Source organism: Sinocyclocheilus grahami, unplaced genomic scaffold (assembly GCF_001515645.1).
Source record: "Sinocyclocheilus grahami isolate Dianchi unplaced genomic scaffold, SAMN03320097.WGS_v1.1 scaffold2.1, whole genome shotgun sequence".
Classification (NCBI taxonomy): domain Eukaryota; kingdom Metazoa; phylum Chordata; class Actinopteri; order Cypriniformes; family Cyprinidae; genus Sinocyclocheilus; species Sinocyclocheilus grahami.
The window spans coordinates 2,922,597-2,945,590 of record NW_015505181.1 but is presented as its reverse complement, the minus strand read 5'-3'; the positions used below and the strand labels follow the sequence as shown (position 1 = coordinate 2,945,590).

At 36.0% G+C, this 22,994-nt stretch overlaps 2 protein-coding genes across 2 annotated transcripts; one reads left to right on the top strand and one right to left on the bottom strand.

Moving 5' to 3' along the window:
* Positions 1-2,291: 2,291 nt before the first annotated feature.
* On the bottom strand, positions 2,292-6,166 carry fmoda (fibromodulin a). Its single transcript, XM_016239140.1, has 3 exons — positions 6,089-6,166; positions 4,276-5,182; positions 2,292-2,990 (listed from the first exon to the last, which is right to left on the bottom strand). The coding sequence occupies exons 2-3, from the start codon at positions 5,156-5,158 to the stop codon at positions 2,839-2,841; spliced, it is 1,035 nt and encodes a 344-aa protein (XP_016094626.1). The 5' UTR covers positions 5,159-5,182; positions 6,089-6,166; the 3' UTR covers positions 2,292-2,838.
* Positions 6,167-11,795: 5,629 nt separating this feature from the next.
* On the top strand, positions 11,796-16,871 carry LOC107556012 (lumican-like). Its single transcript, XM_016239018.1, has 4 exons — positions 11,796-11,938; positions 12,297-12,930; positions 13,500-13,817; positions 16,487-16,871. The coding sequence occupies exons 2-4, from the start codon at positions 12,309-12,311 to the stop codon at positions 16,636-16,638; spliced, it is 1,092 nt and encodes a 363-aa protein (XP_016094504.1). The 5' UTR covers positions 11,796-11,938; positions 12,297-12,308; the 3' UTR covers positions 16,639-16,871.
* The last annotated feature ends 6,123 nt before the right edge of the window (positions 16,872-22,994 follow it).

The following is a 22,994-nucleotide window of genomic DNA, read 5'->3' as shown; positions in this document are numbered from 1 at the left end:
AATAGGATGTTTTTGTGTCTAAATATATGGTATATCTATAATATTACACAGTGTGTACAGCTTTTTAACAATAGAAAGAACTGGGATAATTTAGTAATCACTAGGTATCAGTCACCTGAGAAATTCCAAAGTGAATAAACTACTAATCATTGCAAACAAAGGCCACTGATAAACTACACTTTCTCTCTCAAGAGGGAGCTTCACAGTCATTCTGTCATTACAGCATGAAAGTCACTTGTTCATGATTCAACGAGAAAAAAATGAGTTTCAGATATGTGTATGACTTATTCATTTATTCAGCGAGATCACTTCCATAACATTTTATCAGTAAACATTTAGGTGAGGCAGAGCTATTTAAGGAATGTCAGCGAGGCAATATCCAGTGGAACAAAACTGGCTTTATTATTATAAAACATGTTTTATATGAAGTTCAGGTTATGATGTGGTTTTACAGAATGAACGCTATTATATAGTTCAGTTCCATAGAAAAATACAATAGTAAAACTTTGGGAATGTTTCATTGTCTTTTTATTGTGTGGCAATCATCAACTGTATTATAAGAAAATGTATCAATAATATTCATCAAGACACATGAAATGATTCCCGGGAATTAAATGACTCATGACACTTCCCTGTTTAGTTTTTTTTGTTAAAGTGCAGATTCCAAACCGTTATTGACATTCCACAGACTCTCAATGACTGGACACTGAGGGCTGGAGAGCAAACATAAGATCTTTGAATCAAGCCTGACAAAAGAGCACGACCCTAAAATAATCAGTCAACTTATTAACTCAACACCCTCACCCACCCTTTTCTACAGGTTTAAACATCTCACCACCTGTATTTAAGCCTTATAAATCACTGTCATTGTGTTAAGCGCCACATTTTAGTATGGTTTTCCGATACACATGAACCAGTTGTGAGATATAGATCATGAGTTGTTTGCCGCAGTCTGATGTTATTGCCCAGAATTGTTTTGACTGTCATTAAACTGCTTATCAGGTAATTACAGGTAAAGGAAACAAGCAGTAGCCCCTCAAAGGCTGTGTCTGCTTGGAAAGGGTTCAAATAAATTAAAAGTTTGTTTGAGGCAAAAAGTGGTCATAAGGATGTATTTATAGTTAATTTGACAGAGGTGGTATAATTTTAATTGTTCAGGGAGCCATGCAAGGAAAATTTCAGGTTATTTCTTTGAGTTTTCTGTCTCTAACAAGTCAAACAAGTTGGTTGTCAAAGTGAAACAGCACCTTACTGACAAGTTCCCAATGCACAGTGTCCTGGTGACTTTGATTAAAAAAATATATAATATATATACTCTTAATATATCTTGTGTTGTTTGTGTCCTGAGTTTTGAGAAAGTAGAAATATTACAAATGAAGACACTGATGACAGTGAGTCACCTGCATTCACCACATTCAAACAGTTGCGGGATGAAATACTCCCTGTTACACACTTACTGAAGTCATGTCATAGTCCTGCTGTCACAAATACATGGTGACTCTCAAAAAAGATGCTTTCATAAAACAAAACAAAAAACAAAACCCAGCATCAAGGTAAAAACATGTTCTCAAATCTGTGCAATGTGAAAATAAGACTTGCAGGCTAATAACACATGACTTGCAAATTGAATTACTTTAATATGTATCTGATTAAAAAGCCACATTCTCCCAACTCTCAGTTTTCTTTGAAGGTTACTTCCTTGATTCAGTCCTCAATTTGTCTAAATGTTCTGTGTGTATCAATACTCTATCAGCATAGACGTGCCAACATCTAATTAAGATTTAATAGCAATAACTTGATATTAAGTATGATTAAGAAACATATCTGTCAAAACTTGATTGTTGACTTAAGGGTAACTTCAGACATTGTGTTATATGATATCAGTAACAAAGTAAATTAGCAGCTTGTGTTCTGTGATTTCTATAATAGAAATATATATTTTTTCCATGTTGGCATTAACCAGAGCCAATTTAGATTTAAAGATATGAATGTTGTCACAGAGAACTAGAGAATATGATTTGTTTGCATATGTATTATACTCACATAAAAGCATTTAATACATAACACACACACACACACACACACAAAGAGCCACACGAAAGGTCATTTTTTATATCACATGCAATATATTGCTCTTAAAACACAACAATTCAAAGTTTTTCTTTCACCCCTTTCAGATGTGAATGGAAGATTATGGATTTTAACATGTTTTTCTTTAATTTTCTCACGATTACATCATATCAGATAACATTATAAAATGAGTTAGATGTAGTCAAGTAAGATGTTTCTGTTCTTCTGATATTATATAGGATAATACATTATACAAGTTAGATGGATGTAGTCAAGTAAGATCTTTCTGTTCTCAGCTCTTCTGTCTCACATGTAGAATAAATACAGCCTTGTTCCTGAAGAGACATGAATCCACAAACCTAAAGTAAATCAAATGTGCATCACACAAACAGCAAACTGCAATGCTGATTTTTGCGCTGCCAACAGTGTCATCTAACCAACAGACAAGCACACAAACACAGAGTAAAAGCACAGAAAGTCATTATTAGAATGGCTATGTGGCTTTTGAAAAAGAAAAAGAAAAAAGCTTCACATACCCTAACAGAGGATCTCCATTTCCTATCTAAATCTCTCAATTTCCTTTTCCCCCCATTTCAGTATTTGTACTTCTCTCTAAAGTCCACAGGAAATTATATTCCTCTCATACAAAATCCCAAGGCACTATAAATTTCCCTACAATAAAAATGTACATCAATGCAAAGACATGCCACTCTGATATAATAATGTTAGAGGAAAACAAAAGAGCCCCCTGCTGATTGGTCACTGCCATTACACTGCAATATCAGTAGCCAGACGGAGGCATAGGGCAGCTTCAGAGGGCATGTCTCCAGCACTGATCTCATTTCCTTCCAGCCTCAAGACTCTCAGCTTGGAGAAGTTCATGACATCCACCACACTGCAGAAACTGCCCAATGTAAACTCTGAAAAGAATGGAAAACAAGTTTTATATGCAATTTCAACATGTCTGACATGGGAACAATCACTGGATGAGAATAGTTAAGATCATAGGTCTTCAACCCTGCTCCTGGGGACCCACTGTCCTGCAGAGTTCAGCTCCAATCCTAATCAAACACACCTGAACCAGCTAATCAAGGACTTCAAGATCAGTTGAAAAGGCACATGTCAGGTGTGCTGAAGCAGGTTGGAAATAAACTTTGCAGGACAGTGGGCCCAGGAGCAGGGTTGAAGACCTATGGTTAAGACTGTTTCACTAATGCTGGTTACACACATTAATCTGGCTGATTTTGGGCCGATTTCTCCCCTTCCGACAATCCTAGGTAATGTTCCGATTATCTTGGTGGTTCTAAAGATTATCTTATCAGATTTTCCAGTGGTGTGAGGTGTGTTAAGAGTGACTGAATCTGCTCGGAAGAACGTCAGAGGCGCCCCGATCACGGAATCGTAAATATTCAACATGTTGAATATTTACGATCAGAAATCCTGATGTGTGGGGGGAACATCGCGGCACACCACACTATAGGAGCAAAATGGTTAAATCTAGGATTTTTTGTCCTCATGTCTGTGGTCTCTCACATTTTGAAGATCTTATAAGATTTTAATATTTTAGTGTGTACCCAGCATAAACTACACTGGAAGAAATTATTTTCTTAAACTTTTTTTTTTTTTAATCAAAGTTTAGCCTTAAAAATATCCAACAACCTTAAACAAGATACATTTACACAAGAAACAAAATGAGTGATAAGAGAATATATCAAAATACTAGAGAATATGCACTTACATTATTATTTTGTTTTTATATTGTTTGTAACTATAAAACTCACTAAATGTTATTTAAAAATAAATAAATAAATCTCAAATTTCTATGAAAAACAAAAATATTAGGAAGGTAGGAAAATAAACATTTAAAATGAATTACCTAATTAAACTTAATTCAATTTCATATTAAATTCAGTCTTAATATGAAATGATATTCTAATGTTTTCCACTTTCATATCACCAATTATATCTTTATATTGCTTTTGTATTACTTAGTTATATAACTTTCCATTTTTAATTTTTTATTATAAAAAATTTCATTAATAAAAATGATGTTTACATATTTATTTTTACTTATTTAATAATTTTATAAACATAATTATAACAAATAATATACTTAATAATAATATAAATACTTAAGTAAATTAACAAAAATAAATAAAGGTGAACTTGTATTCAAGTGTTAAAAAATATGTAGAAGTGCTATACCTTTGATCTGATTGGCCTGTAGATAAAGATGTTGCAGATTAGTACTAACAACAGGAATGCTCTCCAACTTGTTGAAGGACAAATCCAGCTCCACCAGACCGCTGTTGTTAAAAGTGTTTTGAGGGATACCTTTGTTTGTGAGATCATTGTGAGAAATTCGGATATACTGTAGGTTGGTGAACTGGCTGAGGAAGTTCTCTGGAACTGCTTCGATGGAGTTGGACTCGAGGTAGAGCTGGTGAAGCATCTCAGGGAGACCATTAGGAACCTTCTTGAGCTGGTTACTGCTCACATCCAGCAGAGTTAACGACTTCAGACCTTTCAGGCCACCACCAATATCCTGGAGATCGTTGTTATGGAGCAAAAGTATGGTCAAATTCTCCATGCCCTCAAAAGCGTTAGGGGGCAACTTGGCGATTGTATTGTGATTGACACGAAGGTCACGTAGTGAGCGAGGCAGGTTGGACGGCACTTCGGTTAGGTTGTTGTTGTTCAGGTACAGGCGATCCAAGTTCACCAGTTTAGCAAACGCTTGCTTGCCCACTGAGTTAATATGATTCTCATGCAACATAACCCACACAAGGTTGCTGGCATTTCCAAAAGCATTATCTGGAACAGAGGTGATCTGATTGTGTTGCAGGTACACATATTTCATCCGGGATGGGATGTAAGGCATTTGTTTCATGTTGCGGTTGTCACAGTGCATGGCGATTGGGAAGGTTGGAGGACAGTCACACTCCTCAGGACATTCTCCTCCGGTGTTGTCGGCCTGCAGAGAGGCGTATCCACAGCTGTGCAGGGAAGAAACCCACTGGAAAGGATCACTGTCCTGAGCCAGTAAGAACTTTAGAAACCCCAACAGCAGGAAAGTGATAAGCCGCATTGTCACTGGCAAGAGACTTGACAGCTGCAGACAGAAAGAACACTTTTAATATTTGTAGGATTCATTAAAAATGCTTAATTACTGACAAAAAACAGCCTTAGAAGGATTGCTGATCTTATCTGGTTTAAGCTGGGCTAGCTGCCCACCCAGCCCAGCCCATATAAGCTGATGGCTAGCTGGTTAAACTGGATGCCCTGCTGAAAATAAAACAGCCTAAGCTATTTTTCTTGCTATAGCTGCCCTTCAAGTAAAGTCTGTCTGGTTTTAAAAGTTTTAGTCATTGTAAGGCCAGCTAAACCAGCAAATACACCATCACCAGGCTATTGGTAAAATAGCCAAGACAAACCATCTTTGTTTAAGCAGATTTTTCAAGCGGGTGGCTAGCTGGCCTTCCAGATGCCCAAAATCCATCTAAAACTAGCAAATCAGATCAGGCTAGAGAACCGAAGTCAGTTTTGATTGCTTCAAAACTGTTTTGCAGCAGGGAAAGGTCTAGATAAAAAAGAAAATACTGAAATTATTGCAGATCAGACAAAAATAGTTACTTATGCATGATAAAACTTAATAATAAAGCTACAGTATAAAAATGAACTGATCCAGAGTACATATGTGTCAGGTAGGAAACCTAGGCATTTAATTTATTCATATATACAATACATTCAGTAACAACTGTTTGAAAAGGGGGGAATGAAAACCATAAGGACAACAAACATTTAACTATATTCCTGCAAAGAATACGTTCAAGACCAAATCGCAACAACATAGCAACACAACTTGTATTCAAGCTGTGAGCTTGTTCCACTTCGTTACCAATTCCAAAGAGGAAATTTTCAACAAGTCTCCATTGATGCAGAGATGCAAAATAAGACCAAAATATAATAAACCTTCCACTAACATGTTGACAGTAGAAAATCTGAGCATCACACCTACCTGATCAACAAAGGCACTGCCTTCTCTGTCTCACTGCGAGTCCTTGTAGCAATATGAAGTGGCTTTGGCAAAGAATGCAAATACCCCTTCTCCCCTACAAGCTTTTTTTTGCCTCCACCCTCCGAAGCCCCCTCTCAAACCCTGTCCAATTACAGAAGACTTGCCTTTCTCCATCCCAAGTCCATTTTTCACCAGCGTTGAGTGACTGGTCTCGATCACTCCCAGCTGTGGAACATGTTAGGGACATTTGCTTCTGCATACATCAAGCTTTTCTCATTAAGCAGAATGCAGCCCTTACTGCGAGACTGACCAAACTATCAACAGTGCACGAGGGAGCTGTATACAACTCTACAGACTCTTCCATACATATTCAACAGATTTTCTAGATGCAGACTGACTGACTCAAGTCATTTACCTGACAGCAGTGGCCAATATTAAACAGTCTGCCATTCGATCTCTTGTGTGTTTCATATCTTTTTTGAGTATCATATCTCCAGGCACTCATCCTGAGGAATGTCAGGTCCTCCATCTCCTGAGAGGCCTCTCTTTGTGGTCTTTGATGGCTGGTTGCAGCCAGTTGGTTTTTGGTTAGTAGGTCTGTGGCACGCTAGAGGTGCTGGGCTTTGGACTCGACACAAGACACAAAGCCAGACAGCTTCATGTTCTGACAGCTCCAGGTCTGAATCACAACCACAGGTCTTGAGTGAGCCTCCATTTTTATTTACTGTGTGTGGATGGGTATAAGTGGGAATTGTGCATGTTTTGGCTACTTTGTGTAGCTGGTTTGCTTTAATGTACCAATCAGTCACAACATTTTACAAAATTTTGTCAACCTTCCAAAAACAGTTTTGAAAGTTACTTAAGTAATCAGCCATAACTTAATTTGATTTAATATTAATAAATTGCAATCTTCATTACAAATGTGTAATTACATATATTTATATATATGATATACAAGTTTGAATTAAAGATTATTTTATTTATTTATAACTATATTTCAAAGACTATACAAGTAGTTAAACATTATATATGAAGATGTTCTTAAGTATTACATAAGTAGGTAAAAAAAGCAATCCAAAGTTCAACTAATTGCATTTAATCTAAATTTGAACCATATATTACTAATATATTTTCATTTAATTTAATTGCAATTAACATGCAATTACATGCCCCAAAACATTACATGACTATAGCATATTTCTCTGACAAGTGCTCTTTTAATTTAAAGTATGCTAAAGTGTGTCTTTTTAAGTTTATGTCAGTCTAATTCTGTAAATTGCTTAACTAGCTGATATAATAACTAAACACACCTGATGACATATAAAACAACTTTAGCTAGACATTTTGGCATTGATTGTGACAGGTTATATACATTAAAACAGCATAAGAATTCCTCAACCCCCCAGTACCTCTTCATTCTGAACACTATTTGGATGCATAGATGACTGGATCACTTTAGTCCTGTAACATATTTTCCGTACTGTAGCTGAAAATAGCCTGACTGTCTCCAGAATGCACAGGGTCTGATCTCAGAGGGAGGTGAACTCAGCATCAGGAAACATTTAAAATTCCTGCCACCCCTTTCCCCACTCCTGCTGATCTCTCTCAAGCCGTGACTTAGCCTCTTTGAACTTTAGAATGATATGTGATTTGTGTTTCAGCACACAGAGGTCAGCCAACCTGCGAAACATGCTTTCTTACATTATCTTGAGTGATAAATGAAGACTGAAGCTATTAGTGATCAAGAAGAGCAAGTTATTCTGCTGGAATTAAGACCATTCTATAGATGTCTTATTCTAAATGATTCTATGATTCTAATATATACAGCTGTAAGCCCCTGAACTCTGTCATCATTTGCTCACCCTCGTTCCAAAACTGTATGACTTTTTTTCTTCTGCAGAAAATAAAGATGACAGAACATAATAAATATTTAGATATAGAGAGGTATTTAGATGTTTTTTTTGTGTCCATGCAATGGAAGAAATTGCCTCATGTTAAAAGAAAAGAAAAGAAGTAATGCATACAGGTTTTAAATGAATTTTCTAGCATTGCTAGCTTTTTAAATTTTAAATTCTAAATACAAGCAAATTGAAAATATTTCCACACAATTCAGCATAATCTGACACGCACAAAAAATACAGCTCAAAATAAAGATGATAGAACATAATAAATATTTAGATATAGAGAGGTATTTAGATGTTTTTTTGTGTCCATGCAATGGAAGAAATTGCCTCATGTTAAAAGAAAAGAAAAGAAGTAATGCATACAGGTTTTAAATGAATTTTCTAGCATTGCTAGCTTTTTAAATTTTAAATTCTAAATACAAGCAAATTGAAAATATTTCCACACAATTCAGCATAATCTGACACGCACAAAAAATACAGCTGGATAGTAGTAGCACACTATAAAATATTCTGATCACAAATTATATTTTACCATTATTTGTCTTTGTTTTTTCACATCTCATATTTGATCTCAAGCATGTTCTTCACTCACACTGCTGTCTTTATGTAATCAAGAACAGAACTTTGTTAGGGTCAAATTTGTTCGTTGTAATGGAACTTACACCATGTAATTAGTGTAAAAATGTATCAGTTTTAAACAACAAAGAATGCTTATTCATGTAAAACGTATTATATTTTCTTGGTTTAGTTTATCATAGTTTATCATCTAAAAATGTAATAATCTATACAATGCTATTTTTGTATTATGTATAGTATAGTGTTTTTTGCAAAGATAAATTATGACAGTTTTAATGTGATCTTTTCATTTTTAAAGTCATACAACAAAGAAGAAGCTGAAATCTGTTACTTTCAATACAAATCTACCCTGGGACATAAAAATGCATTCGTTTGTGTTATTTCATAGTTTTGATGAATTTACTATTATTCTAGTAGCAATAATTCAGCAGATAGTAAATGAACATTCCAAAGTACACGCTAGTAAACCTAAAGCTTATTTTGGAATTAGTCAAACCATTATAATAACTTTATTTGATCAGAACTCACATAGTAGTGCAGATAGTTTGAGATATAGTGCCCTCTAGGAATCAGTTTAGAGAATAGCATGTGGTTTTGCAGCCAATATATGAATCATATTCAGAGGCAGATGATTTCGAAAGGAAATAACTGATCATAACCAATCATTAAGACTTGAGTTAATCAACAGGCTTCATCAAAGCTTTAAACATATGCAGTATAGATCCATGAAACAAGGCTTATTATCTTTACTTATCACTTATAAACAGCATGGCATTCGTGGTTGCATGCATTAGCTCTGAAATGTAAGGAAACAGAAATATTGACCCTCATACCCGCTCTGTAACATCTCCTCCAGCTTGCCTGTCCTGTGCCATTGGCTTGGCATGACTTTGCCATGGCAGTCTGCTAACCACAAAATATCCACAAAGACTTCAGTCATAGCGTGCCAAGAGAGAAACAGCACACCCGACTGGATAATGCTTATGAAAATGCAAACACAAACCACACTTTACACATGTAAGCAGTATTTTGACTGGTTGTCAGTGTTAATAGAATTTATGCTGACTGGAAATTGTATGCAAACTTGTGAAGAAAACAATGAGAAGAGTGAGGAAATGAATGAAGAAGATTAGTGTAAGGAATTATGGATGCATAACCCTAAATATACTGAATGAGATCCAGACATTGATTATTTTAACCCTACATAATTTAGCAACAAGATTGGATTCCATTGTTTCATTCCAAACACTGCAGTTATGGTAATTAGGTGGATCCTCTATGCTGTATCATTGGATGTGAAGAAACTTTTTTTTTGCAGTCAGTCTGCACTGCCTGCTGGGTTACAAAGTAAAATTCCAAAAAGCACTGGAAGTTTTCTTCATTTCCTTCTGTTTAAATGGAAAAGAAATCTGGCAATCAATGGCAGTCTACAGTGTTTCAGGGAAGAGAATAACATAAACGCCCCTTCAAAAACACTCCAGCTCAGGCTCAAAGCAATACTTTCAGAGTTAAGTCAGTGTTTATCAAAAACTACTGCAAACTAGCCTGCAAAGAAAATTCAAAGGACTCAGGGAAGGGGTATCAAATCCTGCATATGGGTCAATGACACACCAGGTTCACTTTGGTATCCTAAACAAATTTGAGTATATCTGAATAGTTTGCCAATAAAATTACTCCTAATGATTTAAACATCATTTTTATATCATTTTTAAAAATATATATTTTTTATGTACTGAAATTTAATTTGTAAATTTTTTTAACAATGTTAGATGTTAACATTTTGGTGGTTATGTTTGCATTAAGAAGTGTAAAAAGCATACAGAATAATTATAATATTATACATTATATAAGTTATAACCAAAAGTATGGCTGATGATTTAAAAACTTTTTCTTGAGAATTTACAATTGAAAACATTATTCCTGAAAGAGGTGAAATATGAATCAACATTTTGTGTAAACTATTACTGTTGTCCATATGACATTTTCAGTGAAAGTGACGTGTATGGTGTCCCATACTCGGAATTTGTGCTCTGCATTTATCCCATCCAAGTGCACACACACAGCAGTGAGTAGTGAACAAACACACACACACACACACACACACACACACACCATGAACACACACACGGAGCAGTGGGCAGCCATTTTTTGAGCAGTTGGGGGTTTGGTGCCTTGCTCAAGGGTCTCAACTCAGTCATGGTATTGAGGATGGAAGAGAGCGCTGTACATTCACTCCCCCCACCTACAATAGAGACTCAATCCCGCGACCTTTGAGTTGCAAGTCCGACTCTCTAACCATTAAGCCACGACTGCCTTCAGTGACTGTATTCAATAATAAAAAAAAAACTATAAATAAAAAAATCGACAGTGTAAAAATGCTTACATTGTGCTTTTTTTTTTTTTTCTTTCAATACAAAACATATAGAGCTTTTGAAATTATATATTAAACAAAGTAATTGTTTAATAATTGAAAATTATTATTTTAAAGCATTAAGTATAAAATAATGTTACATCAAATAATAACATAACCTTGCTTTTGTGATTGTTATAGTTGATTTGAGTGCTAGGGGGCACTCTGACTTTACAGCTTCATAGACCTAAACACTATCTCATCCCTGTGGAAGTGCTTTGAAGTGTTGAGCTCAAGCTATTTTAACTAAACTCTCTCTCTCTCTCTCTCTCTCTCTCTCTCTCTCTCTCCCCCTCCTTTCTTCTCTCCTACTCAAACAGGGCCTGTTTGGCTCCCCAGGCCCCCTCCAGCTGTCTGAATGTAACCATTGCTCTCTGTGCTAGATGTTCCAGAGCTGACTGCTGTGCAGGGCATGTCTGTAAAAAGAAAATATACCGCCTTCAAACATGCTCCCCTTTCTCACAGGCTCAATGACGTGATATTACAGATCATCAGTCAGTGGCCTGAGGCTGTTTATGTAACAGTATATGGTTTGCATAAGCATTATCATATGATTCAACATCAGTTGTATATTACTCAAAATCAAGCTCTGGAGGAGTAAGTCACATTAAATAAACAACAGGATTTCTATCCACACATTATGTGATGGTACTAAGTTTAAAAGATTTTAAATCACATCAGCTTTGTCTGTAAAGATTGCCCTTTCTACTCTGCCAGCACACATGTTTCTAACAAATGTGCAGTGGTTAGACTCCAACCATAAGCTTCCGAGACAGGTTGGAAAAAAAGGAGAGAGAATAAGCAGTATGGAAGAAAAGGCCATCGCTGAGTGAGGAATGTTTCAGTAGCCGGGTAAAGCTCTTCAGGTTGCCCCGTTTAAACGTCTACAGAGATAATCTCGACAAATCTACCGTTCAGAGGCTCTTCTAACTGAAATTGGTCGGGGAAGAGAGGCAAAAGGTATGCACATTCCTCTCGCATATGTAGATGATGCATGTGTTTGCAACGTGATGAAAGAGAATGGAAGAAAATCTTTGGAAACTAGCATTTTTAGCCTCTTGCAAATTGATATAGAGAAATAGAGATTATTTAGACATTAAGTCATATTTGGAAAAATATTATAATTAAATAAGCAAGAAAGCAAAAGCTCTGCTGCTGTAACTTACATAAAAGCCATTGTTTTATATATATATTTCTCTAAGCAGTACGTGTGGAAGCTTTTAGTTATTGCAATTAGAAGAAAAGAAGCTTCATGAGTAGTTTGAAAAATAAACTCCATCAAGGGTTCAAAGTTATACGCTGTTTCTGTTTCATTTAGGCAGGTGGACGAATGGATATCAGCTCAATTTACTTGTTACTCTCAGTGTGTGGGACGACTTGGGCATTCACGCTGGACTTGGACTATGGAGGTGTACCACTCTGGATCAACCGTTTTTTGGGAGAGCCGAGTGTGTTGACTTTGAAAGATCGGATAGATCCCGGCTGGTTTCGTGCTGTGAACACACAAAGTTGTCCTTTGGAGTGTGATTGCCCTATCCAGTGGCCAACAGCCCTTTATTGTGACCACAGGGGCCTTATCCAGCTTCCCTCTGGCCTTCCGTCCCGCACACAGTACCTGTTTCTCCAAGGGAATAACATTACTATCCTTGGAACCAGAGCATTCGCCAATGCCACCAACTTGCGCTGGTTGATCTTGGATCACAATCACCTACTGAGTGAGCAACTCGATAATGTGTTGTTCTCCAATCTGACCCGCTTGGTAAATCTTTTCATAAATAATAATAACCTGACAAGTGTGCCAGTCGGAATGCCTAGTGGACTTAAGCAGCTGCGACTCGCATATAATCACATCGAAAAGATTTCCGCAGGTGCTTTACAAAATCTGGAAAATTTAACATTACTCTTGTTACAAGGTAATCGTCTGAAGACTATTGAAGAGAGTCACTTAAAAGGTATGCATTGGTTTTAATTTTTTTTTTCAACACATTTTCAAAAGATAAATCTAGAGATGCACTGATATTAAAATTCTGACTGGTACCAATAAACCAGTATTTACTTTTTATGGCCGATAACTGATAAATGGTTTAGACCATGTATCTGTCTAAATGTTTTTCAAATTAAATACTAAAAACTAAAATCGTTCTAAATGCTACAAGTGAATTTAGGCTTCACATTATAAATTGACAGTATAAAATTTATATTTTGAGATTTGCTAATGATTACATTTAAAAGTATTATTAAATTTTAAAGATTAGCTTTAACTGAGACTTAAATGGTGGCAAATGTAATCTAAATGTAAAAAAAGAGGAACTGAGAATGCATAATATCCAAAATCAACCGACACTGATAAATAAATAAATAAATAAATCAAATACAATAAATCTCTAATATCTAATCTGATAACCGATACACGGACCGATATATTGTGAATCTCTATATAATTCATCAGGAAGTATTAAGTTAAAAATAAACAAAGTTAATCAACTCTTGTGTTAAGTCTATCTGTCATGTTCTTCACCAGGTCTTGGAGTCCTCAACCTCCTGGATCTTAGTCACAACCTCCTGGAGACTTTTCCCAAACATCTGCCTCCATCTGTCCAGCAACTTTACCTCTCCAACAACTCTCTGACTGGCCTGACCGGAAACAGCCTTCGTGGTTTTATTGGACTCCATTATCTACGGCTCGGACACAACAAATTGAGGAATGAAGGGCTTGACCCTGGTGCATTTAACCTCACATCTCTGGTAGAGCTGGATCTTTCGTATAATCGGCTGACAGAAATCCCAACAGTTCCCACCACCCTTCAGTACCTCTACCTTGAGGTTAACGATATCCAAGGTGAGTTGTTGCAAGGTTCTCGATTTTACACATACAAAAGCACTGAGTTTTATTCTTTAGCACTGCACTGAGGAGAAAACAGCACTGCTAAATTTCAATGTGACACAGGAAAATTCTCAGTCCATGAGAGCGTTTCATGCCGAGTTTAATGACAGAATAACTGTGAAAAGACACAAGACAGAGAACCTCATTTTTTAGACATTCTCATGCTGATGTTACATTAACAAAACATTCAGCAGATTGCTCCAACAGAACTTGGAGAGAATATGACACTTAAATCTTACTGCAGGTTTTCAAGAGACAAGATATTTATAGTGGAAATAAAGCACTGCTTGGAAGACTTCAGGAAACCATGGATTGGTTTTGATCCACAAAATCACTTCAATGTGGCAAACTACACAATTGCATTATCATTTGAGAACTAGCATTATGTGAATTTGAATTGAAACACTGGACTTTTGGAATCTGAAGTGGTATTAAAGAAAGTGGAATTCCTGGGAACAAAGTGTTTATCTATCTTGGTTTATACATTCATTAAATATAAAGAAGTATTTCAAACAGATGAGGTCAAACAGAAAAGGTCGATACAACTTTTTTCAGCTTTCAAAACTTTTAGAAAAGGCTTGAATTTCACTCTATTTTAATTATACTTAAATTCAAATGAAAATTCTGCATTCTACAGCATTTGCAAATTCAAATTAAATTCAAATTCTAGAACAGAACTGAAATTTAAGAAACATTTAAATCCTTCACAAATCTTCCTGGAATGCTAAACACAAATCTGTAAGCTTGCCAAACGCTTAACTGAGAACTGCTCAAATGTGTGTGTCCTGATCAACGGTCTTAAAGAACGAGGCTGTGTTCTCAGGCTGATGAAATAATCCCTGGCATGAGAGAATCAACATTCAGACCCAGATGGGCCATGGGAAAAATGACGGAAAATGTGACAGGATTTTAGAAGAGAAATAACTAACTTTTCCTCCTCACTCTCCTTTTCCCCCCATTCCCGCTCTCTAATGTGTTTGTCACAACATGTTTGCAGACAGACACGTCCTGGAGAGACACAAGTTGACTCGAAAAAGTAGGTTAGCTGAAAGAGAAGGATGGAGAGAAGAAAGAAGGAAGGTTTGAGAACATCTGTGAACACTCCAAAAGGAATCCACATGTGCTAAAAGCACGCTCTGTTCTCTCCCCCTCCTCCTCAGCAGCACGCCGAGCTTAGTTACAAGAGCTGTGCCTCTGGTGGACAGCAAAGACTTCAGCAGACTTTCTTTTTTTTTCAAGCAATGGTCATGATTCATGACTTTGAACCACAAAACAAAACCTCATGCCAATAACAGTGGTTTACCAGCTCAAAATGAAGTATAATATTCTAATTATTCACAAACCACTATTAAAAATTACAGAACAGATTAATGGTATATTATAACCTAGAAGTGGAGGTTAGGAAAAGGTTAAACATCCTGTCAGATCTACCTTCAGAAAACAAATGGAAAGAATGTAAAAGAGAATGTATTGATTAATAGTGGCATTAATAGTGGTTTACCAGCTCAAAGTAAAGTACTATATTCTAATAATTAACAAGCTACTATTGAAAATGGTAAAACTGGTATACTGGTATATTATAACCTTGGAGTGGAGGTTAGGAAAAGTTAAACAACCTGTCGGCTCTACCTTGAGAAAACAAATGGAAAGAATGTAATAAAGAATGGCTCCAGTCTGAGAGTGGAGACGCTGTGATTTATTTTTTATTTTTTTTGCATAGATCTCCTGAAAATTTGATAATAATAGTATTATTGCTGGTCTTCTAGGTAGGGGAGTGGAAACAAGCTACAGAAGTAGTTACACACCTTAAGTGCTTTGTAAACACATATATTGATTCTTTGTGCTGAGAAAAGTCTTAATGTCACCCGAGATAAATCATAGTCTTTCAGTTTAAGACTCCTAAACTACAAGCTTAGCATTAACATCCCAGATGCCTAACTAGCATCACAATCAGTATCTAACTCAAGATGAGACAGATCTGCCCACTACAGGTTTCCTCTTGTTTTCTCACTAACACTGAATGTGCCAATGGCAGCACACCTGTAACTTATTTACATGGTAAATCCTCCTGTTTATGAGGGCTGTCGTTTGACTGTGGTGTGTGATCTAGTGAAGGATTAATGTCTGCTGCAAATTCTCTGAAGCAGCATGTCACATCAATCGCTTGAATATGTTGACCTCATTGTCTTGCTATCTCCGTCTTCAGTAAACAATGGAAGCGGTAAAACAGTGCCAATACTTCAAAACAGACAGACAGACAGTTGAGAGTAGCAGACAGCTTAACAATCTCAACCTGCTTGATAAAGTAACTTACTATGAAATTCAAGTGGGACAAATGGGAAAATATGTAAAATAAATAAATTACCTTTCAGGAGTGATGATGATGACGAGAATGTGTAACAATAACACTGCCATAATGGTTAATTAATTATATATATATAATTATTTAACCATTATTAATATATATTATAACAATTATAAACCATTATTAATATATATTATAATTTATATATATATATTTAGCAAACAAATATATGGCTCTATGTTTGATCATGTGACACATGTTTGACCATGTGACAAAAAATGCTACGTGCCAACAAAATTCCATCTGTTATGTCTTCCAGAGTTCAACGTGAGCAGTTTCTGCAGGACAACAGGACCCACATCATATTCACGTATGAAGATACTGAGGCTGGATGGTAATAAATTGGAGTATCACAAGCTGCCCCCTGATTGGGTGTTCTGTCTACGTGTCCTCCATAACATTTATATTTGATCTAATATAAGCAGTCAATGTCTTTAAGCAGCTCTCCATTTTTAGGCTTTCTGAACACTTTAAAATACAAGCATGCAATGATATATTATATTATAACACATATGTATATTTAGAGTAGCCTACATTAGAAAGCATGACAGCAGAATAAACTGTTCAGTATTCGAGGTGCTGATGTTTTGAATTTGAAGAATGCTGTAAATGGTCTTATACTGTTTTAATATGAAACAGTATTTATTAATGCTGTTTTAATCTGGATGTACTGTATATGAGCAGTCATATTTTATTTTGAATTTTTAGTCTTTCACCTTGTTCTAGTCTTGACTTCACATGTTCTAAGTACATAATTAGAATTAATCTAACTGTTAAACATGCAGATACACACTATTGTTCAAAGTTTGGAGGTGGGGGGGGGGGGTCTTTTTCTTTTTCTTTTTTTGTAGTTCAACAAGGTTGCATTAAATCGACCAAAAGTGACAGTAAAGGCATTTAGTATCAAGGTTTTTACAAAAACACCAAATCACCTTATTAGCAATATTTCAAGACTGGAGAAATGGCTGCTGACAATTTGGCTTTGCCATCGCAGCAATAAATTACATTCTAAAATATATTAATATAGAAAAGTCCTTTTATATTGTAATTGTTCACAATATGACTGTTTTTCCTTTTTTTCCACAAATGTATGCTTGGTGAATATAAGAGACTTCAAAAACATTAAAAAATCTTACCAACCCCAAACTTTTAAACGGTACCTATATAGTCTGTTACCTACAGTATAGTCTGGAAAAAAGTTATTATTCCATCACTGTGGCACCTCTTGTAAGATTTCAATGTATTTTCCCCAAACGCTTAAAAATGAAGTTCTAAGATTCCAATCAAAATAAAAACCCTTGGTGTCAAATTATATTGACAGTGTAACTATTTTCATCTGTGTTCTACAGCAGTTTAGTTTTAGTTTCCTCTGTCTGTTTTAACTGGAATTTTATGGAACTGAACTAGAACTGAAATTCATTTTCATATTATATAATAACTCACAGCTCTGCTGCATGTTCTGGTCTGGCAATTTTGTCATGAAAGAAAAGCGGTATTCATAACATCCCTCTTAATACACTGCAGTACTATCAATGCTGTCAGGGACACTGCTTCTGCCAAGGCTGAAAAAACTTTGTGAATTAATCCAAGAGCATAAGACAATGTCTATGTATGTATTTTGTGAAAAGCACTTCTGAACTACCGATCTTTGGACACAAACATTCTATTGTGTGACATAAAAAACAATAGCAGGTCCCTCAGTGAGTATCCATGAGCAAAATTAGTTTAGCCAAAACCAAAATTGGCCTCTAAAGAAATTATGCAATGATAGAGAATGACATGCCTTGGCGGTTTTTGTTTCTTGTATAATGTATAAATGGATATATTAACAGTGTCATATTTGGCTGCCTCAGGATGCGGTTAACTCAGGTTAGTCATATAAGAGAGTAAAGTCAACCCCATTTTCAGCAGAAGAGCTCATTCTCACCAGTCCAAAGGAATAAAAAGTAAATAACACAATGCTCAAACTAAACTCTCTTTTTGCACAATAGCCCTGTCACAAGTCCTACTTGTGTTGGATAAAAAAAACATTTTCCCAAAAACTTGTTTAATCTGTAAATCCAAAGAAATGATTACTCCATATCTAAAAGATTGCGAGTTAATGGACCATGTGTTCAAGATGCCGTAACTCCCTCCGGGATCTGGGAAGATTTTATTTTAAATTTTTTTGCAAATGCAGAGCAGCAGCCCCAGATCAGCCTGGTTTGGACTTCACATTCTCCATTAGCATAGCCATGACAACACAAAGAGCTTGAAGCAGGAGGATTATAATCACATAATGTTTGTTCATCTCAAAGCAAAGCATCTCAAAGCAAAGCCATTATATATATAAATTGCTTTAATCAAAATAATAAAATGTACAGCATTTTCAGATAGCTAAAATGCATACACCAGCCTAAAAACAGCCAGACCGTTTGCTTTAGAGGCTCATGGGAAATTAATATATAATATATAGCTGTGTTATGGTAAAGTCATTAATGAGGCAAAAGACAGATTCATATCACCTAAGAAGGAAGAGATGGTCCCACGACAGACTCAGAAACAGCGGCCCTACTGGAGCATATTTTAGCAGTGGTTGTTAAAACTGCCTATGAGGGCAATTAAATATGTATTGAGTGCCATACAGGCACAATAAATACATGCTTTCTTTGGTTAATCAAATAACTAGAAATCCACATATTAAACAATGCTGTTCAAATGTAAATCAGTCAATCACAATGCATTAAAGGAAACTGCAACAGAGTCTTTAAGCACAAAAGGCTCCAATATTTGAGGCACAAACATCCATCAGGTCAGTTCATCCATCTGGCCCAAAGAATATCATAGAAAAAAGGTACATCAATAAAAAATCAGTCCAAAGTAAATATTCAAGAAACAATCAAACACATGTGTTCCAAATAAACCTATTCAAAATGTTTGGAATTGTTTGTTTGTTAGTTAGCTTTGACAAAGTCATTCGTAGGCAATGCAGTAGCAACACTTAAGAGATTAAGTCCCAGGACCAAACAGGCTCATAACAAAGCAAAACGGCATTCTTCTAGAAATGTTGTCTCTGGTTATCCCCTTCACGGTGTAAAACTGACTGAAACTGAACTGCTTTTCAGTTTTGTTTGGTTTTTGTACTTAACCTAAACATCCATTTTGTTTGACTGATATGATATTCAGACCAGCGAGTATTGCGAGTAAGATATAGTTTTTTATATATTTTATGCAATTAAACAGAGTAACTTGCATATTTAGACACACTATTTTGTCTAGTTTTGCTCTGCCAATGAAAATATTTCCAAACAAAGCCACAGTATACTCAAACGATAAATCAGTGACGTAAATGAATTCCCTTAAATGAATCAGTGTTTTTGATTGAAACAGCTGAGTGACTCACTCATGTTTTGTTCATGAATGAATCAGCAAGTTTAAACAAATCGGTTGAGTGAATGATTAAGTGATTCACTCATAAATAGTTTTGTCGCCACCTACTGGAGAAATTATGTAACCTAAAGAAAGAGTCACTGAACAGAGATACAGACCCAAAGAATATCATAGAAAAAAGGTCATGTCAATATCAATAAAAAATCAGTCCAAAGTAAATATTCAAGAAACAATCAAACACATGTGTTCCAAATAAACCTATTCAAAATGTTTGGAATTGTTTGTTTGTTAGTTAGCTTTGACAAAGTCATTCGTAGGCAATGCAGTAGCAACACTTAAGAGATTAAGTCCCAGGACCAAACAGGCTCATAACAAAGCAAAACGGCATTCTTCTAGAAATGTTGTCTCTGGTTATCCCCTTCACGGTGTAAAACTGACTGAAACTGAACTGCTTTTCAGTTTTGTTTGGTTTTTGTACTTAACCTAAACATCCATTTTGTTTGACTGATATGATATTCAGACCAGCGAGTATTGCGAGTAAGATATAGTTTTTTATATATTTTATGCAATTAAACAGAGTAACTTGCATATTTAGACACACTATTTTGTCTAGTTTTGCTCTGCCAATGAAAATATTTCCAAACAAAGCCACAGTATACTCAAACGATAAATCAGTGACGTAAATGAATTCCCTTAAATGAATCAGTGTTTTTGATTGAAACAGCTGAGTGACTCACTCATGTTTTGTTCATGAATGAATCAGCAAGTTTAAACAAATCGGTTGAGTGAATGATTAAGTGATTCACTCATAAATAGTTTTGTCGCCACCTACTGGAGAAATTATGTAACCTAAAGAAAGAGTCACTGAACAGAGATACAGAGAAATATTATTATTATTATTATTATAAAAGTGCCAGACTTTCTGTCTTAAAGGGGCAGAGCATATTTATGCCAGTCGGCTACAATACTAACTACACAATAACTGCAGCATAATAATCTATAAATTAAATTTACCCTCTAACGTATGTCAAATCTACATGCACTGACCCTGCTGCATTTTCACACATTCTGTTATGAATGGAGCAGGTATAATGAGCTCTATCCTTATTTACTTGGCCCACTTCCCAGAAAAACTCAGTCTGATTAACCCTTCAGGAGTGATTACTTATACACAGTAGGAGACTGCTCTGATATTTTGCTGAGTTCACATTCTCTAACCCGAGGGCTTGCCAAGTTTTGGTAGTTATTGGTGTCAGGCCCTCTGGGTGGGAGAAAGAGCTTGGTAAGCAAAGATCCTAATGAATCTCAGTCTGATTACATCAACCAGACCTCCACCATAAACATCATCAAAATGCTCATGATGGCCACCACAACTGCATTACCAGCCTGGCGGTTCATTAATTCAAACACAGAGGAAAAAGCTGGGTGGTGAAACTGTTTGTGACACATTGCTAAGCATCTGCTTCTAGTCCAAAAAAATTTGTTCTGGGTGGCAGAATTACAAGGAGTACGTCTTGATGGTTTGTTAAGCATGATGTAATAGAATTAAAAAAAAAATTAAATGCAATTTTTTATGTCAATATAAGAAGCATAATCTGCACCCCAATGATTGTGATGTTCACACATACTGTGCGCCTGAGCCTGCACGTCTGTCAATCATTTGTGTCAGTCTGTGAATGCGTGTAAGCACACATAATAAAATCAACCCAGATGGCAAGACTACACACATCAGACACACACAATCATCTGTCAAGCACATGCCGAACGAAATCCATTACACCGTAGCAATATCAGAAGAACAATGTGAGTGAATTTGCTTCAGATGCTCACGGTCAGTTCAACTTTGCAACATACATATGACCAACCTTGGTTGTTTTCACTCTGCGCCAAACCATTAAGCTCTTGACAATAAATCTTAAATCATGTAATTAAGCTTGATATGCAAATAAATTTAAGCTGTAAGAGGAAGGAAAGACATTTCCTTGCCAAAAGGGTACTCCAGTTTCACCCTTTCCAGCCTTTTACTTTTAATTAACAACAAACTTTGGGTTTGCCCCAGATGACAATGATGCTGCTTAAAATAATGTAGTCTTGGCAGAGATATATTGTTGTGCCATACATAAAATCTGACCTAAATGATCTCACAAGGTATCAGAGTAAATATCACAATGACTCATGTACAGTACTCAGTAAGAGCCATTACGACACATGCAATAACTCACCCATTATAACACTGATGTAATGATGATTGAGAGAGACCAGCCTGTGGCTGAGTACTGAGGTCATTCTAAACATTATTCATAATGTCATGCACTCAGTTTGAGTGAATGAGTTTAAGATTTGAGATGAAAAGGGACAACACCCTAACAAAAGATCTCACAACATATGAAAGTGATCTTCCTAAAAACAGAAATGGACCAGCACCAGAGACACGTCTTCACATATTACAGTTCATCAACAAAAGAGACAAAGAAAAACACAAAATAAATGCAAATCAAAGTGTCCAATGAGTTTACTTAGAAAGTGTGGCAAATAATTTCTCATCTATTGATAATTTATTGATTATAAATTATTATGTGCATGTGATAGCTAATATAGGGTTATTTGTTGTGGGTTATAATGGGCCGCTATAGGTCTCTGGACTGTTTAAGAGCTCCAATCAATCCCTGAATGAAGTTCACCACAATTACAGCCCGCGAATGTATGATTCTAATTTAGCACATATGTGCAAATCTGGGACATTGCCAGTGATCTCAGAGGAAGACAACACTAAACAGTCCTTTTAAAACCTGTAAATGACTGAGCGCTGCAGTTCTTAAGACTTACAGTTCTAAAACACCATATATCACAGATGTTGTTACTCCAGATGCTGAAGTCCTTTGGGGTTTAAAATATAAGCATGGGTCTGACCTCACAGTGTAAATGTGCAATTGTGTGTGAGGGAGATGAATAGGTTTCAATGGGAGTAAGAACCATGTTTTTCACATCTCGTCACCACTGCTCTGCAGCTGCAGCTCTCTGCACAAAGCTTGAAAGCACAAGAAAGAGAGAAAAAGTAAGTGTGAGAGAGATTACCTAAAACCTAGAGCATTTAGAATCACAAAAGTCAGACAATCCCAAATAAGGGAGCTCACGTGATAAGTTTTTCTATTTGAGAGAAAATCAGGCATACACCAACCCAAGTATGCAAAAAAAAAAGCTGTCCAGTACTCTGTGGTTCTAAACTAAATAAAAAGCACATGATTTTGATGAAGTATCCCAAGGATCCGCGTGATCGGGCAGAGGATGGTGTTGGAAAGATTTCTGACCCCACGCTTTCTGTATTGATCTCCACCCCATCCCACTGGCCCTGTAGTCCTCGATACACACCCATTTACATGCATCAGTGTGTACAGCAG

Coding starts and splice junctions, on each gene's coding strand:
- LOC107556012 (XM_016239018.1), top strand. CDS start 12,309: ATGGATATCAGCTCAATTTACTTGTTACTCTCAGTGTGTGGGACGACT. Junction 12,931..13,499: donor TGAAGAGAGTCACTTAAAAG/GTATGCATTGGT, acceptor GTTCTTCACCAG/GTCTTGGAGTCCTCAACCTC. Junction 13,818..16,486: donor TGAGGTTAACGATATCCAAG/GTGAGTTGTTGC, acceptor TATGTCTTCCAG/AGTTCAACGTGAGCAGTTTC.
- fmoda (XM_016239140.1), bottom strand. CDS start 5,158: ATGCGGCTTATCACTTTCCTGCTGTTGGGGTTTCTAAAGTTCTTACTG. Junction 2,991..4,275: donor ACAGGCCAATCAGATCAAAG/GTATAGCACTTC, acceptor CATTCTTTTCAG/AGTTTACATTGGGCAGTTTC.